The sequence below is a fragment of the Crotalus tigris genome, unplaced genomic scaffold, assembly GCF_016545835.1.
Source record: "Crotalus tigris isolate CLP2741 ecotype Arizona unplaced genomic scaffold, ASM1654583v1 scf7180000017663.5292952, whole genome shotgun sequence".
NCBI lineage: Eukaryota > Metazoa > Chordata > Lepidosauria > Squamata > Viperidae > Crotalus > Crotalus tigris.
Genome location: NW_024096550.1, coordinates 2,890,040 through 2,912,383, shown reverse-complemented (window position 1 = coordinate 2,912,383; position 22,344 = coordinate 2,890,040). Strand labels below are relative to the sequence as shown.

The 22,344-nt window shown below is 40.4% G+C and overlaps 1 protein-coding gene across 3 annotated transcripts in view; it reads right to left on the bottom strand.

Moving 5' to 3' along the window:
* Nucleotides 1-22,344, bottom strand: part of KIF20B (kinesin family member 20B) — a 78,405-nt gene that overhangs the window by 17,846 nt on the left and 38,215 nt on the right. For 2 of the 3 annotated variants that reach the window (XM_039335971.1, XM_039335973.1), the window contains exons 21-31: nucleotides 18,207-18,345; nucleotides 17,108-17,230; nucleotides 16,731-16,788; nucleotides 16,253-16,378; nucleotides 12,520-12,659; nucleotides 10,770-10,925; nucleotides 8,718-8,885; nucleotides 4,707-4,859; nucleotides 4,050-4,193; nucleotides 1,614-1,712; nucleotides 740-940 (exon numbers count right to left, since the gene is read on the bottom strand). In XM_039335971.1, coding sequence (XP_039191905.1) covers nucleotides 740-940; nucleotides 1,614-1,712; nucleotides 4,050-4,193; nucleotides 4,707-4,859; nucleotides 8,718-8,885; nucleotides 10,770-10,925; nucleotides 12,520-12,659; nucleotides 16,253-16,378; nucleotides 16,731-16,788; nucleotides 17,108-17,230; nucleotides 18,207-18,345 — 1,507 coding nt within the window. The remainder of the gene's footprint in view (nucleotides 1-739; nucleotides 941-1,613; nucleotides 1,713-4,049; nucleotides 4,194-4,706; nucleotides 4,860-8,717; nucleotides 8,886-10,769; nucleotides 10,926-12,519; nucleotides 12,660-16,252; nucleotides 16,379-16,730; nucleotides 16,789-17,107; nucleotides 17,231-18,206; nucleotides 18,346-22,344) is intronic. The other variant, XM_039335974.1, reaches the window with a different exon arrangement.

Genomic DNA, 22,344 nt, shown 5'->3' with positions numbered 1-22,344 from the left:
TGAGGGCACTGATCAAAGTGAAATCTTAGCTGCACATTCAGATTCTCTGGAGTGGAATTTTCTGGGGGTTTTTTAAGGGGAAAGAGACACGCTTGATGTTCAGGCTTGTACATCATAAGTACACATTAGTTAAAAAAGAGACTTGTGATAAACTGGCTCCATGTTTTCAGGCTAGAACCTGTTTTTTCCCCAAATAAATTAAACAAAACAACTACTACTTATATAAATATTAGTGCAGGTTGTTAAAAAAAAAGGTCTTTTGATTTGAGCCCAAACCCTGGTGGCTTCATGGACATATTCCTATTATTTTCTTGCCAACAGTTAAAGTAAGGTGTACCTTCATTTAGCACAAAGCAACTGCCTACCTAGATCAATATTTCTCAACCTTTGCAACTTTAAGACGCGTGGACTTCAACTTCAATTCTGAGAGTTGAAGTCCACACATCTTAAAGTTGCCAAGGTTGAGACACACTAGCCTAGATTATAAACATAGAACTAGATGCATCCAATTCCTTAAAAAACCATATTCAACTGTACAAGCCAAATCATTAAGAAATCATAACTAATTGTACATTTATAAGGAAGTGTGTCTTACTGAATCCAATGGGACTTATTCTTTAGCTTGGGATTACATCCTTTGGTGATTTAATAATCAACTTTTTAGATTTCTTTCAGAAGTACTATTTTGAGAAGTGTATAAGAAACACTAAGAATATTTGCTTTCTTCCAAACTTTGTACCTCATCCATAGTGCAGCTCTTCCTTTTCCTTGTCCTGGGTACCTTAAGAGTCACTGTAGAAGGACTTCCTTGATGCTTTACTTCCATCTTGTTGGGCTGCAAAGGTGAAAACTGAATTTCCATTTCAGGTTTTGGAAAGCGGCTAATTTGTTCACTCTCAGAAGACACTTCATAAGAATCTAAGACAGCATCTGGTTGATCCTACAAGTATAACAACATGACATAAAATGGAAAGCAGAAGAAAATACTATTAGGTTTGCCCTTAAAATGAGGAGCAAAACAGACAATTTCAGAAAACGATCAGAAATCTCTTAAGGAAAAGTGACTCTGTTGCACACTCTATGTCATTATTCAAACCTTTGCAGTAAGTCTTTCACTGTGATATCAAAAACTTGTCCTATCAAAGGAGAACTCAGTGAAGTACAGTTTTACTGCAGGACAAAACATTGAAAAGCAGCACAGAAGTGCATCAATAAACCTCAAGTGATTTACTCCCAGAAGACCAGTTTCATTTGAAAACTAAACAACTTTTAGTGAAGCAAAATCCAACAGCAAGAAGCAGAATGCTTTGAGAGCCTCAATTCTATATCCATATATCTAGGATTAAATACCATTGGGCAAAATGTCATCTTGGCTAGATAGGCCTTTTTTTTTAATTATCTTGGAATCAGTTTTTGACTCCTGCTGAACCAGTCTCTGCAGTTTTTTTGGCAAGATATTTGAAAATAGTTTGCTATCGCCTCCTCCCTAGGGCTGAGAGAATGACTTGCTTAAGGTTATCCAGCAGGTTTGTTTCCTAAAGCAGGCAAACTCACAATCTCCTTGTTTCTAGGCTGAGGCCCTAGCCACTATGCCAAACAAGATGGGTGCTTACCAGAATATTATCTCCTGAAGATACCTTGCTAGACTGTTGCAGTAATGAGCCATTTCCAGTAGTGTTGCAATTTGACAAGTTAGCTTGTTTTTCTTTAAGCTATGGAAGAAAGAATTTGATGGGACTTTAAGATCTGCATTGTTCAGAAATGCACATGGTTTAGTTGCCACCAATGGTGTAAGAGGCCAAGAGGAAGAATCAAATTTCTACCATAATAGTGCCCTGATTTCTACCATAATATCCTCCTGATAGAACAGCACTTAATTGCAACTTTATCCTGTTTCAAATATCTTGTTTTGTCAATTATATTAATAATATATGCTGCTTTGTAGAATTATGGGCTATGTCTGCTTGAGAAAAATGGCACCCGAAGAAGCAATTAAAAAAAATTAGTTTTAAATAATGTGTCGGGATATCTGGAATCAAATCCATTCTTTTAAAAAGTTTTACAGCAACTGGAAGTTTGCTGTATCAAAAGAACCAGATAAAGCAGTGATGGCGAACCTTTTAGAGACTGAGTGCCCAAACTGTAACCCAAAACCCACTTATTTATTGCAAAGTGCCAAGGCTGCCTCAGCATTGTGGTGCCCTCGGGGGGGGGGCCACTGGGTGGCATGGCAGCAGTGGTCACAGCAGACTGGGTGAGCGTGGCATCCCCGGGGGGCCAACCCCACTTGCTCACTCACTTCTTGCCCTTCCAAACGCCACATGCTCACTACTCTGGTGAACACTGCTGGGGCAACAGCGTCCGTGCCCACAGAGAAGGCTCTGAGTGCCGCTTCTGCCACGTGTGCTATAAAAACAGTTGGCATAACCAGCAGGCAGTTCCTGACTGCATGTGATTTCCAGTATTATGCCAGCCACATTCAACAAAATATAGGCCATTTGGGGTAATATTATTTTTTTCTTGGGTGGGATTAGGACTGGAGTCTTCTGGAAGACACATTTCCATTTTTATAACCCTCTTATTCTTCCCCAAAACCCCAAAAAATTACAAGGCCAAGATTTGGCCATTGTGATGCTCAACATTGGTAACACAATTCTGAGCCACTGGAAGAAATTATAAATGTGAGCAGTTTGCCTCCAAAACTATTTACTTTCTGTTTTCTCTTCTCCACAGATCTCCCACTAAAGTAAAAATAAAAAATAAACCCAGCTATATCCTTTTAGTGACATCAGATATGGCTTCCCCAGTTGATTGCAGGAGTAAATTGAGGCCCTCAAAGCAAAAAATAAAATAAAAATGGTGGGCATTGTTTCTTTCTCTCTCACACACATTCTTTCAAGAACAGTAACCTACCACTAATAGTCTTTAATTCAGGAATTTAACCAATTTAACAGAATACGGGCAAAGAAGAACAATTGCTAAATTGCTAATAGAAAGAAGTGTTGTACTGATTTAATCCTTCTAATCCTTCTCTTCCAAACTAAACATAGTTGAAAGTTAACCAGACACTAGAATCTTGTTCAATTTAGAGAAACTGCTTCAATATTAGATTTTTAACTGACTAAGCTCTGGAGTGCTTAGCTCACTGAACTAATGCTTCATGCTGGATCAGAATACAAGTAGTACAAGATCAATATTCCATATTGTATATATGTGAGGGTTCAATCCTCAACAAAGATTTATTTTGCCCATTTTAGAAATAACCTATTTTCTGGAAGACAGAAATAGTATTTGCAACCATTAGATTACCTCCTGATTTGCCTTCCTGCCAATAAATTCTCTTTTAAATTTATTTATAATAATTCTTCTCTTTTGGTGCATTACACTCTTTTTGGAAAGGCTTTATGAAACAAAAAAAAAAAAGTATGCTGCAGGATTAGGAAAAGAGAACCACCAGATTCCAGTTTTAATCTACTAAAGCAAGGGTCCCCAACCCCTGGTCTGTGAACCAGCATTGGGCTGGGCATGCCAGCAACCGGGCCGCACAAACAAGCGAAGTTCCATCCGCGGGATGCAGGCAGCACGTAAAACCATGCCCCCTCCAGTCCGTGAAAAAAACTCTCTTCACGGAACCAGTCCCTAGTGCCCAAAGGGTTGGGGGCCACTGTTCTAAGGATCTTGGTTTCTTGCTCTACCAATGGCTATGAATTGAGTGTTGCATCACCAATGGGGGGAAAAACACTGTTTATGGTGTTAGGTTCTTCAGGAAAGCTAATTATGGGTTTGCTTCCCCTTTCTTATTATGCTATAGCGTAGATATTGTACAATCCAGAGCTATAATTCTATGAGCTTCTTATAGAGAGAGAGAGATCTTTATAAGATGGGCTGGGTCTCTGATAGTTCATGCATACGCCTGGTGTTAGGTCCTGAACTCTGATCCAGCTTTATATGTTCTCCAGGACAAACTGTAAGAGAGCATGTGAATCATTCGGCTGTTGGGTTTTGCTTGGCTGCTTTGGTTTCGACTCACAGGCTGTTTTTCAACTTACAATCCTAAATCTTGCAGCATGTTCAGAGATGACTGTTTCTGGTTGACTGGAAGCTGCTAGTGAGCATCTATCAGCAAAACTGGGGTCCCACATCTGTGGTCCTGGCATGGAATCATTCTTATCACAGGAAGATAGGGCATGTTGCTGGAAGCAGATTAGAAGGAATAAAATATTTTTTCATGTTAGATATATACTGGAAAATGTTACCATTAGAGAAAACTATTCAGCTGCTATAACTACACTCATACCCCAATAGATGTTAACATTTGGGAAGCGCCACAGGTTGTGCACAAGGAATAGAAATGGTAAACAGTCTTGAGTGGGATGGGAGAAATTTGCTATATTAGCTTCAATATAGCATAACAAACCAGAGCTACTCTTAAAGGAATGGAGAACTTTGGAATATAATAGATACAAAGCCAAAATTGCCCCATTCTTATCTGAGACCCACAATGAAAGTAAATCTGCATGCACAAAACTTTCCATGGGTAGTATTAGGGCAGAACATATTTGTTAATACTTAACATCTTTGCTTCACGTAAGACCTTCCCCTTCAGGTGGTCCTCAAAATGGAAGGAAATGCACCATTCCTTTACCTAAGAGTAAATCCCCACCCCACGCCCGCTAAGAAGACTTAAATTTGTAAACTACCATTACCTGCACCTGCTTAGAGTTACTGGACTCTTCCACCTGAGTTTTTTCTGCTCCATTCGAAATAGTCAATACTGCAGTGACAACATTCTTGCATCCAATCTCAATTAGTTCCTTGGAATCATCATCACGCAATCCTTCAGGGATAGTTTTGTGTTCCTTTACAGGAAAAAAAAGACATTGTATACTTAGCTAAATAGATTCAGACAGGATCAATAAGAACACAATTTAAAACATAGCGATGTGTAGATCGATATGGGGATTTCAGTACATTTTCTGTTCAATAGTATTTAATTTAAACATATTCTTTATTCATTGCATCTGTAGCCTGGTTTTCCTTTGAGAATGTAAGATGATGTACATGGGGGTCTCTCCTCGTTCCCTCCCAACATTGCTTTTAAATAAAATAAGCCTACTTGATTATTTGCAAGATTTATAAACTACCCCAATCAGTGGAGATTCTGGGTAGTGCACAACAAAGCAGAATACGATCACAGTAAGCAATAAAAACAAAATATAAAATTAAAAAAAAGACTCTTCTACTTCCCTGAGAATGGGCTCTAGCACGAATCCGAAAGCTCAGAAGACAAAACCTCGGACCCAGATCAGATCCTTAAAAAAGTATACTAGTTAATGTAATTGGTGCTCATTATATTTCAAGGTCAAAGGCAAATTGAAATAGGGAGGTTTTAATGGTCTCAGAAATTGCCCATGAGGATAGGGTCAACTGTACTTTCAGGAAACTTGTTCCATAGCATGAAGGCTATAAATGAAAAGGCCAGCCACCTGGCTCACATCCCCTATACACTGTTTTTTGGGGGGGAGGGGGGGTTGGTAAGAGACCCTTCCTAAATGTTTGTACCAGATGGTGGGTTTAATTCTGGCAAGGCAGTTCTTGATATTCTGTCCTATGCTATGCTGTGCTGGGTTTTGTAGATAAAATGGAAGTATAAGTTAAGAAAAAGAGATTAGCCAAAAATCAGCCAGGAGTCTGTGATCAAGTAGGAATTTGAATCTTGGTCTATGTAAAGAATAAGAAAGAGGACATTGATAAAGATATGCAAGATCTGTAGAGAGAACAATGGGGGGTGGGGGCAAACATATTTTAAGTTTCCTAGCAGACAGATAATAAGTTGGAAGCAGTTCAGATAGAAACCTCCTTAATTCACAGGAATATAAGAAAGAAGGTACAACCTAATCGGACCTGCAAGATTCTGCTTTGATTATCAATTCCAATAATAGTTTTAGCTTTCTCACATGTCCCCCCCCCCACCTTTTGCCATGACTATAGATATGCCCTTGCATATCTCTGTCAAGGTGATCTTCCTTATTCTTTTTCCAAGGAAAAAAAACCCAACAAAGTCCAGTTGCCTTTTGAAAAGCACCTTTGAGACAACCATGAGCTGGATGATAGAGAATCTCCGTAGACATTTAACTTTCACATAGAGTTGATCTCCTGATCTGGTCTATCTAGTGGGGCTGCCATCAATCTTGCAAGTCTTTTGCTGTATCTCCTCCTCCTTCTTATAGCTCAGTGAATTAGGGAGGTATCTATCTACCTGAGCCACTTCCATATATTAACTTCCATATGTTAGTGCTGGAGACATGGTTTCATGCCCCACCCCACTCCATCACTCTGCTGACTGGTCTTGTACCTCTCCATTAAGATTGTCTTCCTTACTCTCCTTACTCTCCATGTGGTCATCCCAGAAGACAGCAGCGGTAAACTACTTCTGCACTGTGAGGGGAAAAAAATCCCCATGGACATTAAATCATTGCCAGTGACACTTAGCTCAAGGGAGACTTTACTTTTTGCTACCTAGCCCTAATTCAACACTTGGTTCTCACAAAATATTCTGCTCTATGTTCAGTTAGGGCTAAAGCTTCCCTATGCCACATTTAAGGCCCACAGTGATTCCCCTGTGTAGATAAGGCCAAACATTTTGGACAACTGTTTTTGTAGAATTGCAACATTTAAAAAGGAATGCTTAAAACCAACACCTTGTCAAATCAATTGTTTTTGCCAAAAATTTAAGTGGCAAATTGGGTGCCTTAAGTCACCACAAAATCTAAAATATTTATTTGATCTTTAAATGTTCTCCAATTATGTTAAAGGAAGTGACTTGGTAGCTTCTCCCTGCACGGCAAAAAAATATCCCTCTAAACCCAGAGAAAAGGTTGTCTGCTTTTACATTTAATTGTGAAAGTGTTGATCTTTGAAACCAATCTATATTTAAATGCTTTGGAAGGCCTTTTAGAAAACCTGCTTATGGGTAATCCTCAACTTACAACCATAATTGGGACAGGTTTCTCAGTTGTTGAATGAAGCAGTCCTTAAGCAAGATGCTCATGTTATTGCTTTGCTCAGCAACTGCAATCCCAAACTCTCAGTTGTGGTCATTAAGCCATCTCCTGCACCATTAGGACAGAGTAAAAAAGTTGGCTGCCAGAGAGTTTGAGTTCCACATGGAGCTGAAATCTTCCCAATAGGCAGCTCTTTCAGCCAGCCTCCAGAGACAAGAGGCAGTCCTCTTGGCAAGGCGCAACAGCTTGCAACTTTCCTTATCTTACTGCTTTCTGGAAAAGCCAACAAAGATTGCAAATGATCATGGTGTACTTAGCAACCGGTCGTAAGTATGAAATGGTTGCCAAGCATCCAGTTCTCGATCATGTGACCAAGGGGTATAGGCAATATTTTGCAACACTTGGAAGTGCTTTACACATCACAAAGCATCCATTCCAAGGTTATTGTTATTTTGAACCATTGTTCAGCAAATGGTTGTAAATCAAGAATAGCCTGTATCAGAATAAATTCATATTTGTCATTATTATTAGTTCCAACAATGACCTGACAGTTGCAAACCAGCCTATGCTGTGGAAGCACTTAGAATTGGAGAGAGAAGAAAGAGATATAGACTGGTGGTGATTTTGCACCTCCAAAAGTCGCACTAGATTCTTGTGAACTTTCAATCAGCAACTTTAAATATCAAGAGCCTGGCCTGCAGCCAGAGGATATGGAGAATGCAGTGCTTAATTATGTAACTTACAGAGTTCTGTGTATAGTCACTGATAATTTCTTAAAAGCGACCACAGAAAACACTAGTCTTGTGTGAGGGCTGAATTAAAAGAAAAATCCCCCTTGATCAACCCACCATCTTATCTAATTCAGCATTCATCTCCTAATGGCCACCCGGATGTAACTTGGAAATTCTCATAGCCATTCCCCAGAAATTCTTCCTCAGAGAGTCACCATCAAGAGTGAAAACTTGGAAGCTACACGTGACAGTCACACAATGCAAATGTGATTGACATCACTCTTTCTAGTTGGGCACCTAGGCTACACTCCTCTCTGTGTAAGGCAGATCTTTCCTAATATCAAGTTAGTTGAAGTAGAGTGTCTATTTCCTAATAAATAATGAGTATATTGTCTCCAGAAGTTTCCTTGTGAAAGTAAAATTGTTCTCAAAGCTGTCAACAACTCCCAAAAAGGCTTCCATCAAACATGCCCTCTGGAATGAGGTTTCCTCCTCCTGAAAAAGTCTGGGTAGTTCCCATCCTACTGGTGTTTTGGAGGGGCTTGAAGATCTGGCTCTTCAACCAGGTCTTTGGTTAGGATGGGTATAGCTACCTCCAAGGAGTAGATATGTGTTTTGTTGCTGCCCAGTTTTCCCATCTCTGCTTTCTGGGTTACCTTCTTTTATTGCTACATTCCTTTGTTCTTTTATAATTCTCCTGTTTTCTTATGAGCTGTCATTGGAAATCAGGTGGTGTGTACATCAATTAAACAATGTTGCGAAGTGGCAATAGGCAGACGTGAGTGTTCTTGGAGCATAGATATCAAAAATGCCAGATGGTCATAAGAACAAGGAAATCAATGTATATACAGATCGACAGGCCTTCGATTACTTTGCCAAGACCACCATCATCTTTTTTTAACCATATCTGTGCTCTCATGATAGGCAAATTGAGAATAGTAGAGGAAAAAGACTTGTGAAGGAGTAACAACACTATACAAACCTTCCCAGAAGATTTCAATATCATCTTTTTCAGTTCTTCCATTTCCTTATCTTTCTGTACATTACTTGAGATTAGAGAACTCAGCTGAATTTCCAGAGCTGCCACCAATTTGTCTCTTTCTACCCGCCATCTTTGAAGGTCATGGTCTTTTTCTGCCACAAGTTTTTCCTGGAGAGAAGACATGACAGATGTGTTGGGTTCATTACGATTCCTTGTAGTTTACAAACATAAAAACAAAGTAAAATATAAAAGCCGATAAAAACAGAAACAACCACAAAACATAAAGTGCTAAATATAATGGTGACCATTCCCCAATGGCCCTTGGGAATGGTCTTTAACTGTCTTTAATTCCGGAAGGCCAACAATGAAGTGGGTGTGTCCATAGATATGATCAAAATTGTTATGATGGTGGCTCTGGCAATGCAATCAAAGCTTTGACTGCTTTTCAACTGTAACATACTGCTGTGGCCACCATTTTGACTTTTTTTACCATTCCCCATGGATACCCCTGGGCAACAATGAGGGTGCTAGTGTATGCTAAATCTAATATAGAGAGGAAGATGTTGCATAACCCAGAGACTATCACAGCAAACATTGCTCAAAACCCTCCTTCACTTTCCTTATCTGGGAAACCATTAAATAAATGGAGGAACACTTTAGAGGGCCAACTCAAAGCAAAGGAGGCTATCTTCTAAGTACCTTGGTGCCAACAAGCATTGGGATAAAAGACATATGAGTCAAAACCAACATTTTAGATTGCATCCCAAAACTTATTGGTAACCAAAACAGTAACCCTAAAACATGACTTTTGAGCCTGGAATTCTGATTGTAAGTTGTTGCAGTCATACATCAAGGCACCATGTGACTGCTTTGCTCAATGACTACAAGCCCAGCACTCCGAATTGTGGCTGTTAAGTGATGAGTGGGTCATTAAGCAGAGTGTGCCTCAGAGGATGGGGGAGGCCCTGGCATAATTTGGAGAAAGAACCTTCCAAAGGACCACAAGAATGGCACTCGCTTGCAGGATGGCTCAATGCAGCCTTGGTAGGAAAGCCAGGCCTCATATCAACTGGGCATGACTGTAAACAGAACAAACCAAAAGTAAATGGATAAGAGTAGAGGGGTCAAGGCCTCCAGGACCCAGTTTTAATGCTGGTGAGCCAGCTGGGCAGCTGAGATGGTGAGGAGAGACTGCAGCCAGTCATAAGGATGGTAGGAGATTGCCAAAAGCTTGGATTTTGATCACATGACCATGAGGGCATTGCAACAGCTATCACTTTGGACAGAGAACTGTTGTAATTTTGAACAGTCATGAGTATATTTTGTGTTAACTGTAATTTCTGTGTAATTTTTAAAGGCAGCCTTGCATAGAGTGTCCTGATAGAAATCCTTGGAAATTATTATGATCGGTCACATAGTCAGTCTGATGTTTAGACTATTATAGGTAGTCCTTGACTTACAATAGTTCATTTAGTGACCTTTCGAAGTAACAGTGGCACTAAAAAAGATGGCTTAAGACCGTTTTTCACACTTACGACCCCTGAAGCATCCCCATGGTCACGTGATCAAAATTCAGATGCTTGACAACTGACTAGTATTTATGACGCTTGCAGTATCTCGGTGAAATGTGATTGCCTTTTGTGATCATCTGACAAGCAAAGTCAATGAGGAAGCCAGATTCATTTAACAACGGTGTTACTAATTTAACAACTGCAGTGATTCACTTAACAACTGTGGCAAGAAAGGTTATAAAATGTGGCTAAACTCACTTAACAACTGTCTCACTTAGCAACAGAAATTTTGGGCCTAATTGTAGTAATAAGCCAAGGACTCCCTGTATTTTTTTGTTGTTGTTGTTGAAGGACTTTCTAGTTTTTAAAGCTGCAGTGTATTATAACATGTGCATGTGTTTATGAATGTACTCTTACACACATAATTTGTCTATGCACACGTGCACAATATTAAAGCACAGGATAAATTGGAAGGCATTCATTCACAAGTCTTTCTCTTGGATTTTTTCAGCGATACAAAGAAAAGCAAAAATTCACTTACTGCTTCTGTGAGTTGCTTGGCATAATATTCTTTATCCCCAGCAAATTTTTTTATCTCCTTGTTACGGAGAGTTTCTGCTTCTTTCGCCTGAGTTATGAGGAGCGTCTTTTCTGCCAGCCACTTCCTACGATCTGTTTCATGCAGTTCTTTGCATTCCTGTTTTAAAAGGAATCAGAGTTACACCTTTTCTTCTAATGGAAGTGAAAATGCTCTAGAGGCAAAACCACTGAACTTTGAAAATCTCCACTTCCCTTCCCCAAATCCCTCAAAGCATCCTTGACTGCCTGCCAAAAGAGCAAGTGTTTAAATATCAAATCCACATGTGACACTGAACTCTAGCAGATGAAGGCATTATAGAGCATGTTCTGCATTTGTGAGCTCTATCTTCATTTCTCTCATCGTTTCATGTTGAGAAACACAAACTTTATACAAAGCCAATTTTTTCATGAAAATTGTTTGTAATCAGTCTTGACCATTATTTGGTACCAGATCATCCTTTTTTCTCAAGGTAGGGTCAAAAGAGGCACGATGGAACTCCAATGGTGTGATTCGAGGTTTTCAGGCCCAACATACATAGAAACAAGCAGAGCTTTGACTGCACCTGTAAGGACCCATCCCACTTTGCATCTTAAGAAGACAGAACTCTTAGAATAATTCTTCCAACAGGAATCCTTTTTTAAGAGAAAATGGTTGCAGGCGTTCTAGACAGGACTTGGGGTCCAAGCTCTCCAATTCAGGGTTTTAAGGGGTTCCCCAGTAGCTCCACCCAATCAACCTCCTCTTTCAGCGACAGTCTCAGGCATTACACTTCCACCCCCTTTTCATTACTGCCGGCTGGATGGAGACTTCAAAGAAAACTATATGAAAGACAATAGCCTCATTCTTATGGTTAGTTCTTTTGGCAATACACACATTCAGTTCCTTTGAAGTATACTGAAGGAAGTGAGGGCCATAAAGCCCCTTTGTTCACCCCCTTCCCTTCCTCTTATGGCAGAATCCAGAGAAGGCAGAATTGGGGTTTTCTATATTTGATAACTAGAGATGAAATATAATTGGATTCTGACAGCACCACTGTAGCTGCCATCTTGAATTTTTTGACCACACTCTGTGGATACCCCTGCTGTATATGCATCTATTCACGTGCATAGGGTGCATATACATTCACTCCTTTCATACTGGAAAGGGAAATAGGTTTTATTCTATCTCCCATTTATTTGCCTTGAATCAGCTTCTGTTTTCCTTCATGATCCTGCTCAGACTCAATATTCAGCTGAATAAGATTAAGGAGTGGGTGTCCGGTCCTTTTTTACCAATTCTGTTCAAAATGGTGGCTTTCTTCTTGCCAATAGCATTGGATTACAATATGTTAGTACAACCAATTAAGCCCTTCACTTCTAGAGCTGACACAATCCAAAGCAGAGGTCTTCAAAGTTGACCCTTTTATGACTTGTGGACTTCAACTCCCAGAATTCCTAGGCACGCCAAGTTTGAAGACCCCTGATCTAAAGAAATACGTTTTCCCATATATTTTACCGAAGAACCTAAGTGTAGTTAATGGGGAACTGAAATTTGCAAAAATTAGAATCATGCTGTTTTGATCATACTATTGTAAAAATCCTTGTTCCTTCTGTCAAGACTACCAATGCCAGTTTATTAGGGGATTTTTTTGAGAAAAAAATAGAACATGCACATCATCTCCACAAGTAATTTGGCATGAAGTCTCATATTGCCACAGGAATTGACGCATTACCTCCAATTTCTCTTGTGATTGTTTTAATTGTTCGTGAAGCAAGTTTGTGTTTTTTTCATGGCCTTCATTAATGTCTTGTGACCTCAGATCATTCTTCTGCTCCTTTAGTTCATGGTATCTTTTGTCCCATTCTTTCAATTCTACAGCAAAATATGCGCATTAGCAACATGACATACAATTGCAAGAGACCAAATGAATCCCATTAGCAGCAACTGAAGACAGTCACAATTTGCATACAAAGATTACAGCAGTGGTCTTCAAACATGGCTCTTAGTTGACTTGTGGACTTCAACTCCCAGAATTCCTCAGCCAGGCACGCTGAGGAATTCTGGGAGTTGAAGTCCACAAGACATAAAAGGGCCAAGTTTGAAGACCCCTGGATTACAGAATTCAAGGAACATCAGATGATCAAGACAGACTGGATTGGTCAAATTTCCTGCCCTGTGAAACCAAGGGTGCAACTTTCATGATTAAATTCTCCTGCAAAGTGCAGATATATCTATATAGGTAGTCCTCGACTTACGACCACAATTGAGCCCAACATTTCTGTTGCTAAGTGACACATTTGTTAAGTGAGTTTTGGCAAAATTTTATGACCTTTCTTGCCACAGTTGTTAAGTGAATCATTGCAGTTGATAAGTTAGTAAACCGTTGAATCTGGCTTCCCCATTGTCTTTGCTTGTCTGAAGGGGTGGGGGACTGAGAGGGAAAATGACTGGCTCAAAGGTGGGACTAGGTCAGCACCTTAACCACCACACCAAACTGCCTATCCCAGAACACCAAATCGGCTCTAATATTATTATTATGGTTTATTTCATAGTCAGCCAGATGTTTAGACTGGATTTTGCATTCTTATCTTCCTACTGAATCCTTCCCAAGGTCCTGGGATAGGTATGTATTGTTTGATCATGTTAAAGGTATCATCAGAGGATTAACTTACTTATACTGTAGTATCCTTACTATAATATTATAATAATAAAAACGCTTGGATGGCATTTAGAAAAAAATCTTAACTGGTTTTTTTTTTTTTTGCACCCCATCCAAGTCCACTTGAGTTGACTGGCTGTTAAATTTAAAATAATCAAAATCACCATCATTTGCAAAAGCAAAAGCAGCTTTATTTGGAATAGATTACATCCTACAACAATGCCTTTAACTCCATCAAACAGCAACATCCCCCTCTCCCAGGTCATTAGGAAGGACTCTATAAGTCAGTGGTTCTCAACCTTCCTAATGCCGCGACCCTTTAATACAGTTCCTCATGTTGTGGTGACCCCCAACCATAAAACTATTTTCGTTGCTACTTCATAACTGTAATTTTGCTACTGTTATGAATCGTAATGTAAACATCTGATATGCAGGATCAGTCTCTAGACTCCAGAAGATAGAACCATCCAACAAAAGGAATTCCACAACTAAAGGTAGTCCTCAACTTACGACCATGACTGAGCCCAACATTTCTGTTTTCTAAGCAAGGCAGTTGCTAAGTGAGTTGCACCCATTTTACGACCTTTCTTGCTGCAGTTATTAAGTGAATCACTGCAGTTATTTAAGTTAGGAACACAGTTGTTAAATGAATCTGGCTTCCCCACTGACTTTGCTTGTCAAAAGATTGCTAAAAATAATCACATGACCCTGGGACACTGCAACCGTCATAAATACAGGCCAGTTGCCAAGCATCCACATTTTGATCACATGACCAATTGAAGGAAAAGCAGCAAGAGAATGGAAGAAAGGAAAAGGGTTATAAATAAAAAATCAGAACCCCTGTAACATTTTGTGGATGAAGTGAGGAGTTATGTGACTACATTTTCATGGAAGTTTCCCAAAACAGAAGGATATGACTTTATAGCTGTCCCAGATTCCAGCTATTTCATCCCCTCCTTCCAACATTTTCACCTTCCACTGAGCGTACTTGATTCTCATCTAAATGTTTTCTGACAAGTCCCTCAATGCATTTCCTTCTTCCTAACAATTTCTGGCAGTGGAATATACACTTCCCCAATCAGAGCCTCGCCTTTGGATCCCGACCAGGCGGGAGGCAGAATAAAAGGAAGCCGTTTAAAGGCAGGAGGAGGGAAAATCCCGAGGTTGGCTTGCTCCCAATTCATGACGAAAAAGGCAAAGGGAACCTCGCAATTCGGGCTGGCAGGCAGGCAGGCTGGCTTGCTGGCTTTCTCGCCCGCGCCAACTCCCTTCTCTTCGCTTGCTGCCGGGCGATTCCGAGTTTAAGCGCAGCTCCTAGCAATCCCGAGGAAAATCCCATGGATGGGGATGGGGAGACTCAATTAAGGTGCTTGCACACACCCCCCCACGCAAGGGCAGAGACCAACCTGTTTTTTTTTTGTTTTTTTTTTTTTTAAAAAGCAATTGCACTGAATGCATCAAGACGAGCTGGCGGAAAGAAAAGATGATCGCTGGCGCTTTTATTCACAGACACCAGATTTTTTTTTCCCCAGATCATAAAATGTCCATTCCTCCCTCCAAAAGGGAGGGAATCAAAATACAAAAGGAACCCACCCCCATGGCAAAGCCCTCCGGCCTGCTGATTCCACAGCTAACAACCCTTCCTTCCCTCCCTCCTCCTCCTACCTCACCCCTCCTCAACTCCCCGCCAGCCCGTCTCCCCTCTTCCACAGAGGCGCGAGCGACTGCACGCAAGTGCGATCTGAAGCAACTCCACCGGCTTCACAGATTCCCTAGGAAGATTCGTCACGGATGCTAATGTCCAGGCCACGGCTTCTGATTGTTGAAAAGGCTGGGAGGTGGGCTGAGTTGTTGGCTTTTGCTAGCTCTACCTGAGAGGCGGGGAGTTGCTCCTTCGATGCTTTAAGTCTTACCATTCTCTGTGTTGTTTTTATCCGCCTGGAGATGGATAGAGGAGCGGTGTCTTGGTTCCTAAGACCATCGGAAATATATGTTTTCCGATGGTCTTAGGTGACCCCTGTGAAGGATTGTTTGACCCCCAAAGGGGTTGCGACCCACAGGTTGAGAACCGCTGCTATAGGTGGATAAAAATGTCAAATCCAGTGTAAATATCTGGCTGACTATGCGACCACCTATAAAAACAATTTGAACCTGGCCATTTCTGCCTTGAGTGAGAACTCTTTGCTCGATAGTGCATCGATTTGTTTTCTTGCCTTATCCATGGTATTCTGAGGAGTTTTCTTCAATGCAAAAGTTTAAGGATGCCAATATTCTTTTTATCCTGATTCAAATAGAAGTAAATATGTAAGTTTCTGTCTCTCCAGAAAATCCCAAGGATAGAGCCCTGTTAAGATGTTACAAGCAAAAACAATCATGTAACATTTTCCATAGATGAAAAACATCTTTAGGACAAACATATTTCATTTAGCTGGCTGGCATGCCTATTTAGTAGTCCTCATTTAGCAACTGCCTTGATTAGCAATTGTTTGCAGCTACAACAGTGAGAAGGTCTCAAAAGGTGATCCAATGACCTTGGGACCCAGCAACGGTCATAAATACGAACCAGTTGCCAAGCATCTGAATTGTGATCACATGATCATGGGGATGCTGCAAAGGTTGTAATTTTGAAAAATGGTCATTAGTCATTTTTTTCACTGCCCTTGTAACTTTGAACAGTCACTAAATGAACTGTTGTAAGTCAAAGACTGCCTGTAGTTGAAATCTACATCTCAGCTTCAATCGGCCACCTGGCATTTGTGTAAGGGAGCAGAAGGGATAATGCAAATCATCCTCCATTGTGGCTTACCTGCTTTACATTTTTCATTCTCTTCTAACGTGGCCTGAAGCATTTGCTCTTGTTCAGACTGAGTCTGTTCTTGTTCCTCTAAAGTCAGTCTCATGTCTTCAATGATTTTCTCTTTGCAACGTACATCTAAAGTTTGAAATAAAAATGGCTACTCTGTAAACCTTCTTTGCAATCCTTCCATGAAATGAATTCATTCAGGAGCAGGGAGATGCAGCTCTTCCTGTAGATCTCAGGACCATTTTTCTAACCCAAGTGATTCCCCGCTTCAGCTTCTGCTATAGGCAGAAAGGAAGCATGCTAGTGGGAGGAACAGGGATTTTACTGATATAGTACTTCATATCAACACATATAGGTTAAATAAAAATTATAAAATCCAGGAGGAATAAGAAGCAGAAACATTTAGAAGCACGCACACATGCACCCCACACACATCCGCATTCTCATTCTCTCTGTGTGTCCTTCCTAGTTGTTACAATACCTTCACGTGATTTCTGATACTGCTGTGACAGGTCCTCCAGCTTCTTACTTAGATCATCCTGATTTGGACACAGAAATAAAAACACCAGACAGAGACACTAAACATTTTGTAAAAAAAAAATTTTACCATAAAAACTGGGTAATTCTAAAATCAGAATTGCCTATGTTCAGTTGCAGGGAGCAGTCCTAAATACACATAGTAGTAACTCACATTAAATTCAGACTGTCTTTGAGTGGATCTCTCTGGACCTTCACTGTCTTGGCACGCAAAGCACTGGCTATCTTCACTAGGAGATTCACATGCAAAGACTGACTGCACTCCAAGGGCCAGTTAACCCCCCTCCATAATGATACCAAGATCAAAATATTCTGTGACACCTTCTTAAATTGCTGGATCGTCCTCTGCTTGAGATCTAGTTCTTCAGTTAGCTGGCCTTTGGTCTTCTCAAGTTCATTAACTTTGCTCCGCAGCAATTTCTCTTCAGCACGCATGGTGCTCACCTGTAAAAAGATTCAATGGGGGTACATTATACCCAGTTGGAGAATGCTACTTTTTCCACATATCTGGGTTGCAATTTGAAATACAGAGAAGGAGGACAAATCAAGCACCAATGTGAGCAGACAGATGACTTCCAGCAGGAACATCTGTCCTCTTTTGAAAGCAGAACAAATGGAGCTTCTAATAGCCGAGAGGAAAAAAGACCTTGATCTGGACTAACTGCATGAAAAAAAGGAAAGAGACAGAAAAATCTGGAAGTTAATGATAGTTCTGTTATACCAGTGGGAATGGAAATTCCCCAGTGATGCTGGCCTAAACAGGCTTTGAACAAAATCCCCCCCCCCCCCCAAAAAAAGATATCCACTACCATCAACAAACCTTCAAAAGAGGTTCTCAACTGATGACCATAGAAGGCCAATCTGTTTAGTTTCTTCCTGGAATGCTGCAATTTAACCCGATTTTACATCTTCAAGCATGACTAATCAAATTAAGAGTACAGGTAGTCCTCGACTTACGACCACAATTGAGCCCAAAATTTCTGTTGCTAAGCAAAATATTTGTTAAGTGAACTTTGCCCCATTTTACAATAATTAAGTAACACCGTTTTTAATTGAATCTGACTTCCCCATTGATTTTGCAGGTCAAATGGTCACAAAAGATGATCACATAATAGACACTGCAACTGTCATAAATAGGAGTCAGTTGTCAAGTGTCTGAATTTAGATGATGTGACCATGGAGATGCTGCAACGGTCATAATTGTGAAAACTGGCCATAAGTCACTTTTATGAACCAGTCACCAAGCTGTAATGATTGCAAGTGTGAAAAATGATCATAAGTCACTTTTTTCAGTGCTGTTGTAACTTTGGACGGTCACTAAATGAACTGTTGTAAGTCGAGAACTACATGTAAGTGCAGAAGACAAAAGAAGTGTTGCATACAGAATGACGAAAAAAGAATTTTTTTCCCTCTTACAGACCTGTTTTTGAACTTGTTCGATCTGCTTTTTCGTATCAGCCAACTTCTCCTTCAGATCTGCATATTCTTCATCTTTCTGCTGGATTTCTGCTTGCAGACGGGAAGAGAGATCAGTACTCTTTAATAGCTGTTCTTTCAATCTGAAAGAGAAACAAAGAACACCCGTGCGCGCGAGTGCAAGAAAGAGAGAATGAACTCTTTTAGGAATAACCCCCTAAGCTGCAGAGTTCTAGTTTACCAAATCAGGAATACAATAGAGCCAGTGGTGGGATTCAGTTGGCTCGCACCCTTTTGACAGAACTGGTAGCTAATTTTATTCTTCTCAGATAGGAACAAGCAATTATTTGTGCTTTTAATTTTTCAGTTTGGTCTTTGCCTCCAAGAGCCACAGGACATATGGGGCCCACTCCAGTATCACTGACTCGTGGCAACCAGTATTATTTGAATGGGCCCAAAATGTTCATCTCCAATTTTATGAGTTCTGTTAGTGATGTTCACAGGGGTTATAAAAGAAATAGACATGAGAAACGTAACACACCTATCTGGTATTTGATCAGAACAAAGAAATAATGTCATTTAGGGAGAACTCAGAGAAAACCAAAAGGGGTCAAAAGCTATATGCAGACTATCTATGAGGCATTAGTTCAGGGGTCTTCAAACTAGGCCCTTTTATGACTTGTGGACTGCAACTCCCAGAATTCCTCAGCCAGGCATGCCAGCTGAGGAATTCTGGGAGTTGAAGTCCACAAGTCATAAAAGGGCGAAGTTTGAAGACACCTGCATTAGTTACACTAAAGCTATGATAAACTATCAACCATGGGTAACAATTGTTAGAAAAAACACACTAAGGACACTAATTTAGGTTTCTAGAGAAATCTTCTATTTTTCTCTTTCACAAACACAACCGCCTTTGGATTCCAAGCAATTTTATATGGGAAGTCCAGCCAAATCAGCCAAATGTGCAATTTTTGTTATCACTACTTGTGTTCTATGCAATTCCATGGAGATCTTCTTGCACATTTGATGCCTTTCTAGACAGGTCTGAACAGGTGCCTATTGAGAAACAGCCTCTCTAAAATTGCCTAAGCTGTTCAGGGATTTAAGAGTTAAAACTAGCATCTTAAATTATGCAGATACAACAACTAGCAACCTGTAGATCAGAGGTCTTCAGACTTGGCCCTTTTATGACTTGTGGACTTCAACTCCCAGAATTCCGCAGCCAGCGTGCCTGGCTCAGGAATTCTGGGAGTTGAAGTCCACAAGTAATAAAAGGGTCAAGTTTGAAGACCCCTGCTGTAGATCTTTTAACATGGACTGTACCTTAGCACCTAGCTGCTGCAATTTGCATTAACTGAAGCTTCTAGTCAATGGCCAGAAGCAGAGTGCATTAATTTTCTCTTCTAAATACTTACATCCTCATCCATTCAAGATGTGACACACTGATCTTTTTCCAGACTAAAGAACATGACATTTATCTCTGTTAAATATCATTATTTTCAATCTATTTTTCTAATCTAGCAAGATCTTAACTCTATTTCGTTCCTATCCTGTAAAGCATTAGCTTTTCCTGAAGAAGAGCTTTATGCCTTCTTCAGATCTGGTAGGCATCCCCTCACTTTATCATTCAATCATTTAACAAAAATATTTAAGATTAAAAGCCAAAATGTTGGTTTCCTATCTCATGTGGTCTTTTCACATTTGAATCTTCTTTATATTTATCTGACCTACAAGTATTCTTACTTGGGAGGACAAGAATTACCACTATCTTCAAAAAAGGGGGGGGGGGGAATGACTTCCGGTTTGCCATCACAGCCGCCACCAGAAGACGAGCTCCATCTTCCGCGTTCGGTTTCGCTCCATTGGGAGACCCTGGAAAGGGTCGAGAGTCGCCCTGTAGGGGTGACAAGCAAGGAGGGGGACCCCGCTTGATCGTGGGAGAGTGGTAGCCCTTCTGCTTGATCCGGGGAAGCCCTCCAAACCACTGGACAAAAGACTGGCCATATGGCTCATCACTAGGCTCTTCTTCTTCTTGTGCCATATCCGTTATCAAACGTTGGCGATCATGTTGGCGATCCTGTTTTTATCAGCAGCCGCACGAAAAAGTGCTGCTGATTTTTGTCCAAACCAGTCCTAGATTTTGAAGCCACGATGTTCTTCTTCTGCCTGGACCTTGTTTGTCTTCAATCTTTCCCTGTAGGATTAAATGGAGTATGCCATATTTGTCTGGGTGTCACATCACATGTCCGAAATATTCTAATTTTCGTTTTTTTAATTGTTTTGATGATTTCCTTTGGCTTTCCCAAGCGGCTTATCACCTCATTTCTGATCTTGTCAACCCAGCTTATACGTAACAGCTGCCTGTAAATCCACATTTCAAATGCTTCCAGTCTCTTCAGGTGGCGTTCTGTTAGAGACCAACTCTCTACTCCATAGAGCAGGATAGATAAAATATAGCATCTGACAAGTCTGATTTTCAGTCTTAGGCTTATGTCATGACTGCAGAAGACCTTTTTCATTTGGAAGTATGCTGTTCAAGCTTTTTCTATCCTTGTCTTTACTTCAACAGTCATGTCCCAGCTTTCATGTAAATTGGAATCAAGGCATGTGATCCTTTCAACTTTTTCTAGTGGTATTCCTTCTGAATTTATTGGTGGTAAATTAACGGGTTGTTTGCTGACGACCATGATCTTGATTTTTGAGGTGTTAAGCTTCAAGCCGTATTTTTCAGATATTTCTGTGACTCTGTTGATGAGGAGCTGAAGGCCTTCATGCTTACTGGCAAGCAGAACTGTATCATCAGCATATCTTAAATTGTTGATCCAAACACTGTTTACTTTGATGCCGGCATCAATGTTCTCCAGTGCCTCGTTGAAGATTGACTCAGAGTAGATATTGAACAACAGTGGAGACAGAATACATCCCTGTCTGACCCCTCTTCTTACTTCTGCATCAGCTGAGTATTTTTGGCCTAGTCTCACATTTGCTATCTGATGCCAATATAGATTCTTTATGATTTGGATGTCTTTGTCATCTAGTCCCCCTTGTTTCAGGATTTCTAATAGTTTGCTGTGTCTTATTTTATCAAAAGCTTTTTCGAAATCAATGAAGCACATGTAAACACTGTGATTGACATCTCTACAATGCTGTGCAAGAACCTGAATGCTGAACAGTGAATCTCATGTACCAAGATTGTTTCTGAAACCAAATTGTGTGTTACCTAGACACTCTTCAATTTTGTTGTATATTCTTGTGTGAATTATTCTCAGGAATATTTTCAGGGCATGACTCATTAAGCTTATTGTTCTGTATTCGGTACACTTCTTTGCATTTATTTTTGGGGGGATTGTCACAAAGGTTGATTTTAGCCAATCATTTGGTATTTTTCTTGTTTCATATATCTGATTGAAGAGCTGCAGTAAAAAATTCTTCCCATTGTCTTCCAGCAATTTTAAAATTTCTACTGGGATATCATCAGGTCCTGTGGCTTTTCTTGTTTTTGCTATTTTTATTGCATGTTCAACCTCTTCTATAGTGATATTTGGTCCAGTTGTTATACTTCCCATATCTATATCATCCCTCGTCACTAGGCTGCAGACAGCCAAAGTCAAACTTACCACCAGGCACTTCTAAAGCAGTGTGGATGAGATAGCGTGAGATCTGAACCTCTCTTCAATCCTAAGTATTTTCTTCTCCTGTAAAAGCTACCCAAAGTATCTTCCCCCCTGTGAGGAGAGAGGGAAGGGAACCTCTATCCCACCCTCTAAGAATAGCGGCGACTGACTATCCAGGGGAGTTAAAACAGTGAAAGAATAACCTTAATCTAACTCAGCGGTTCTCAACCTGTGGGTCGCGACCCCATTTGGGGTCAAACGACCATTTCACGAGGGTCGCCAAACAACGCAGTCCACCATTTCCCCCCCCCCTTTTCCTTAGCTGTGCTACTCCCTCTTATTCTATTGGCTTTTGAAAGCCAATAGAATCGATTGTATTCAAGAGACTCTATTCTATTGGCTTTCAAAAGCCATTAGGAATTGTTCAGGCTGTCTCTGCCCTGCTGAGCCCGCCAAAAGTCCCAGTCTGCAAACTTTGCTGCAAATTGTCTGCAGCTAAGGCGAGCTTTCTGGACGTTTCCACCCTTC